This window comes from Pelecanus crispus, chromosome 7, assembly GCF_030463565.1.
Source record: "Pelecanus crispus isolate bPelCri1 chromosome 7, bPelCri1.pri, whole genome shotgun sequence".
NCBI classification, from domain to species: domain Eukaryota; kingdom Metazoa; phylum Chordata; class Aves; order Pelecaniformes; family Pelecanidae; genus Pelecanus; species Pelecanus crispus.
The window spans coordinates 179,313-185,312 of NC_134649.1; the positions used below are offsets into that span (position 1 = coordinate 179,313).

The 6,000-nt window shown below is 47.0% G+C and overlaps 1 protein-coding gene across 2 annotated transcripts in view; it reads right to left on the bottom strand.

Annotated features, from left to right (window-relative positions):
• The window catches only part of TP53BP1 (tumor protein p53 binding protein 1), a 29,814-nt gene extending 24,143 nt beyond the window's left edge, over positions 1-5,671 (bottom strand). The window contains exons 1-9 of one of the 2 annotated variants that reach the window (XM_075713886.1): positions 5,498-5,671; positions 5,349-5,418; positions 5,191-5,278; positions 4,791-4,861; positions 3,984-4,142; positions 3,429-3,510; positions 2,405-2,550; positions 1,025-1,145; positions 608-699 (exon numbers count right to left, since the gene is read on the bottom strand). In XM_075713886.1, coding sequence (XP_075570001.1) covers positions 608-699; positions 1,025-1,145; positions 2,405-2,550; positions 3,429-3,510; positions 3,984-4,142; positions 4,791-4,861; positions 5,191-5,278; positions 5,349-5,418; positions 5,498-5,671 — 1,003 coding nt within the window. Of the gene's footprint in view, positions 1-607; positions 700-1,024; positions 1,156-2,399; positions 2,551-3,428; positions 3,511-3,983; positions 4,143-4,790; positions 4,862-5,190; positions 5,279-5,348; positions 5,419-5,497 lie in introns of both variants that reach the window. The other variant, XM_075713888.1, reaches the window with a different exon arrangement.
• Positions 5,672-6,000: the final 329 nt, after the last annotated feature.

Below are 6,000 nucleotides of genomic sequence, written 5' to 3' on the forward strand. Positions count from 1 at the left end.
TCTCACAGAAAACAATGGTGATCTTGTTATCATACTAAAAGCGTGCCTGGATGGATATCTTATCCCTGATGGCGAACAGGTGCATAGAGAAAATGTTTCAGAACCAAGGTATCATATAGAACAATCCCTCTTTTGGCATGGCATTCTAGAATACATACATTTAACATACAAAAGCTTTTTAAAATATTGTGCAAGTCATTCAAGTTAAGGTAAAATGTTATGATGCAGTCTTACTCCATCCTTTCTGTTGCCTTAACAGTATATACTTACTACAGATCTCTGCCTATAGCAAGAATGGCTTGTCCCTAAGAAAGGAGGACAACTGCAAGCAGCAATCTGTATCCCATATGACATATTTCCCATCTTTCAAGTGAAGGGAAGCTAGCCGATGGTACTAATTTTATTATGATAGCTATGCAGGAAATATCGACAGCACATCAGCATCTGAGTCACAAATACAGAACTCCCTTCATCTACCTCTTTCAGTGTTCTCAATCCTGCTTTACTCTTTAAATATAATTTTAGCAGGTTTTGAAAAGGGTGCATGCTCAGACTAAACCACAGAGCACAGAAACACAATGACAGACCAGTATGCAGAAAACTTTACCTTTTGCTTGCTCCTGTTCAGTAGGACTGCTGGGGACAAGAGCATTGGATCCAAAGGCATCAGGAGAAGGAATAACTAGGCCTGAAGAGACACTGCAGACCAAGAAAAGGGAATATGGAAAAGACCACACATCACTAGAAAATGCATTAACTTCTCCCCAAATGCACCTCCAGCTTGTCACAATAGGAGTCTTCCATAAAAGAGAAGACTTGTTCGCTAGCAAGAGACTTGAGAAATGGCCATTGACCACATGAGCATCATTAGTTCACCGCAAAATAGAACCATGCTCCTCTCATAGTGCAAAATTAAAACATCGATTACTTAAAATCAAGCACAAGTCCTTGAATAAAGAAAAGAGTGGTGGAAATGCACTATTGCAATGAAGCTATTGCAACAGTCTGGGGATTTTTTGCTTACGTGGAATGACTCTCCTGTACAGACTCTCCCTGTCCAGAGAGCTGCAGGAGTTGCAGACTGCGGGCAGGGGTGCACGCCAGAGAACTTCCCTCTTCCACCCTGGTTATTGGACAGCCACTCCCTGCAGTGGTTTTGAACAAAAGGAAGTAAGATTAGAAAAGTGGCCAATAACCAAGTCGATCAGAAAATTCTGAGGAATGATATTCACACTACTGCACAGTTACTTCTTAGGTAGGCAAGGACAAGCTGATTCTCACACAGAGGTTGGAGAAGGACTGCACATGAAAGTTCAGTATGTGAAATGTGAGCATAATATAGTTAATATGAAGAAGGTAAGTTTGTATCTACAGAATACATTTTTACCAGGCCAGACTGTACAAGTCTTCCTACTTGGGAATTTTAAAAGAAAAATCCCCAATGGCTCCAATATCAGCACACTTGACCCAACACTAGAATGCAAATACAGGCAAGGTTCTTAAAAGAAAAGACACCTTGCACTGACCACTGACTCAGTGCGAGTAGGAGGCTGTTATTGAACCTTCTGGATACAGAGGGTTCACGCACAAGACTGTACTGGTATAGACACAGTTGTGCACATATTAAAACTAAACAAAAAGCGTAAAGCATGACTAAATGAAGTCTCACTTTATAAACTGTGACAAAGTTGCCTTTCAAAACTTTATTTTCTAGGCCTTTCATTATTAAGATTGTTAAGAACCTTTGTATTTCTTCATTAGCCTTTCAGTTATCTACCAAAACCAGATATAGACATCCTCCTAGCAAGACATACACTGATGACCTCTCTCCTGATCCTATTTCATGTAATCATTTCTCTTACAGGGAAGGAACATTAACCTAGATGATAAATAAGACCGATCAAAACTGTGGTACAAAGATTTTGATTGCAGAATCCTATCCTATCCCAAACAGGAAGGCCAATTCAGAGGAGTAAGGTGGAATGTTTTGCCAAAGCTACCCAGCATAAAAAAGTCTACAATATTTGCCTAGGCTACTTATCCACACTTTAGATTCCGTGTCACTACAAAGGGTGAGCATTATTATTGCCAGTTTCAGAGGAGGGCAAAAGGGGTTTTTTTTTGTTCCGTTCTTCAAGGGGCACAGAAAGAAAGGAAATGAAATGTATTTAACAAGCCAGTGTAACTGTTCTAACAAGAAGTGACATCTAGACATTGCTCCATAGTATACTGAAAGAGGTTGTGGCCTTTCATTTCCAAAGTGTTCTCAATTTTAGCAGAAATTACATGAAAAATATTCACAGCACTCTGCACCCTAAAAGACTACATGCCTAAAACGATGGTAGGGATGATGATTATGATGATCTTTGGGATGGACATTTTGGCTCTACTTGTCTATTGTTACCTGTTGCATTATTCTCAGGAAACATCTCTTCCTGAGTTGACAAGATATCCGACTCCTCATGACCAGAATCAAGGGATTTCTCAGTTTTAGTGGGGTCACAGACAGGCTTTTGTTTCCTGGTATGTTCTTCTGCTTCCTGCAGAATTCTGGGAAAGCAAGACACAGTCACTGAAGTGAGAAATTCGAAGTATGAAGTAATACTGCAACATTGTAAAGAAAATTTATTAGCACAGCTGAAAAGTATTCACTTGTGTATACCACGGGGGGGGGGGGGGGGGGGGGAAGACCAACCTCTCTCTCCTGACAAAATAACATGTTCATCCTTGACAAGTTACATTTTCAGAATTGTTTTGTAAGTTTTCTACCAGTCTAAGTGATGCTTAAATGGAATGCAGACTGTTCTACTGACTTCTATTCAGTGTGGGTTCTAGGAATTTTATTTCACCCCCTTTTTAATATTATTTTGTGGCAGAATATGACAATACAAGATGAGCTAAATATTATTCTATCTGGCATGGAAGATATAAAGAGAATTTTCAACAAACTGAAGTTTCGCATTTAAAAATAATTAAAACTATAAAGCTTACAATAGGAAATACTGAAAAGCATTCTGGAATAGCCACCACGGCCTCTAGATTTCTCCTGTGAGGGCAAAGCCCGTGCTGCAGTGATTAAGTTATCTTAAAATAACTTACATGGAACTAGTACTTTTAATATATTCCAGTCGTTTAACTGAAGAAAATTATTAATATGTTTTATTTTCCAGTGCACTTCTCCCTTAAAAATAAACCTATTGATATCTTTGTGTGTAAGAGTTTGACACCACCTCTTTTCTCAGCTAGGAACAGTGAAAGCACTCCTTAGTCAGCACTGCTGCAAAAAGGTCTCATCAGTACTTCATCTTTCCCTTCACTTTTCTCTTTTGCCTTGAAGCCTGAAACCTCCTACATCTAAAAGTAAAAAGGGCACAAATCAACTTCCAGAATGTCAGCAAGACACGTACAAAGAACACAGACTGTTTTACCTTTCAGACTTCTCCGGCTGGCCTTCCAAAGCGGTACGTACTTCTGTGCTGGAGACAGTTTCCGTGCTGTCCCCACAAAGTTCTAGCAAGAGAGAGAGAAAAAAATATTTGCTACTCAGGTCACCTGGATTAATGTACAAAGAGAAGAAAGTGTAATTCTCTAAATTACACAAGTACCAAGAGAAGATTTAGATGAAAAAAAAAATTAATCTTGAACTATCAATGATAACAACAAGAATAAAAAAGGACAGGATGAAGTTTTTATCAGGGAGGGAATTCTATATCAGATTGTCTGAATGTTCTAGAAACAAATTAGGAAAGAGAGGTGCAAGAATCAATGACAGCACTTGGACAGCTACAAGAAAGCAAATGAACAAGTGCAAAGCAAAGAGAAGGCAAAATTCTTTTCAACTACCAATGAGCTGTGAACACATTTTTGAAAACTACTAACACTGTATTTCCTGTCAAAGAAACATAACATAGCATCTATAATTTAAGGAAACCAGAGAGAATTGACAGAGCAACAAAAGGACATCTAAGGTAATTTGCACATACCATCTTTAGTATCGTTCTTCACAAGTCTGGAAAAAGGGGCAGCAGCTCCAGGGTGAAACTGATGCCTAGCATCTCCTTCACTGGGCACAAAGTCACTCTCGAAGTCCTGGCTCTGTGAGAGCTCTAGAGCTCCAAAAGGCAGCTGTGACATGCCTGTATCTAACACCAAACATCCATAACTAATATATATACACCCCCCAAAAAAAATTGAAGAGCCATCTATCACTTTACAAGGGCAAAAGATACACCCTCTAACAAGAAAAGTATTTAGGCTATTGCTGAAACTCCGAATAAACTAACATACTCTGATCTCAGCTGCGCTAATTAAAAATACGGCCACAGAACAGGGACACTGGTCATTAACTCAGAAACCAGCGTTAATCAGCAAGGTCTTATGTAATGCCATTAGGTACTGCAGCACATTTGGGTTCTGTGATGAGAAAACAATCCTGATAATACATAGCGTGTGCCTGAAAGTCCTTTGATGACAACAACCATTATGCCAGTTCTTTACTTTGCCATAAGAAGGCTTCATCTCCTAATGGTCACAATACATCTGTGCCTCTTTTAAGCCATTTCCTGTCTCCAAGATCCTTGTTAACAATGATATGAAATTACCTTTTTTTTTTTTTTTTTCAAATGCCAAAGCATACAGATCAACTTCTGGAAAAAAGACACCAATTGCTGACCCATTATTACCGGCACAACCACCCCTAGTGAGACAAGTGACGCAGCCGAACTGAAAAACTACACAGATGGTTGAGCAGATTCACAGCCCCAAGAAGAGACCTGAAAGGGAGGATTTACCTTCTATACACGGTGAAGTAGTACAGTCCTCAACATCACCTTCACCTCCTTCTCCAGCCTCTCCAAGGGCACTGCAACAGAAAGACTTAATCGCACCGCTCTGGGCTTTCCTGCAGGCTGCCTTCTTACGGCCCACTTGTGTTCTGAGGGGCTGCTTCGCGGCTGCAGCACCTGAGCAGGGCTCCCAAGCGCTCCGAACCGCGCAGCCCGCCGCGGGCCGGGCCACCGGCGCCTGCGGCACCACCCCGGGCCGGGCGCGGCCGCAGCGCCGCAGCCAGCACCGAGCCCGTACGTGAAGCCCGTCCCCGCTTTCACAGGGCGAGAGAGGCCCAGGAGGAGGCGGCCGAGATCCGGCGCGCCTTGCCACGGGATGGCGGCCCCCGCGGCCCGGCCCACGCACCTGCTCTCCCCGCCGGGCGCTGCCACCTCCTCAGCGACGCGGCCCTGCGGGCCAGCGGCGGCCGGGCGGCCGGGGCTCTCCATCGGCTCTGCAAGCACAGCGCCGTTAGCACGGCTGCGGCTCCCCGGGCACGCCGCAGCTCCGCGCCCAGCTCTTACCTGCGGGTCGCTCCCGGGACGCCCCGCCACCCGCGGGAGCCCGGCTGCCGGCAGGACCGCAGACGATCTCCTGCAAGACAGGCACACGGGCCGCGTCAGGGCAGGGCCGGGCCGGGCCGGGCCGGGCCGCCCCCGCCCCGGGCGCTCACCAGCACGGGGCTCGGGCTCCGCCGGGCCGGCAGCCGGCGGGCCAGCACGCCGAGGGAGGCCTGCTCCGCGTCCTCCTGCGCGCCCGCGCTCCCGGGCTGCGAGTCCTCCACGATCAGGCGGGGCGTGCCCTGCTGCGAGAAGCCGGGGTCCAGCTGGCTGCCGCCGCGCTCCATGCAGGGCGCCGCGGGAGGCGGAACGCGAGGCGGAGCGCCCGGCGGAGCCCAGGCACGGCCCTACACCGCCCGCCCGCCGCCCAGCCTGACCGGGCCGCCACACCGCGCCACGCTTCCCGCGGCCGCCATCTTGCAGCGCGCCGATTGGCGGCGCGCGACCCGCCCGCCCCGCGCCGCCGGCGCCGTTACCAGGGAGACGCCGGCCCGGACGCCGCCTGGCGGCTCTCGCGCTCCGCGGGGCGGCCCGGGGCCGGGCCGGGGCCTGGCGGTGACGAGGCGCCCCGGGAGGGCGCAGCGGGCGGAGCCGCGCTCTGCACCGGCAGTGCTGC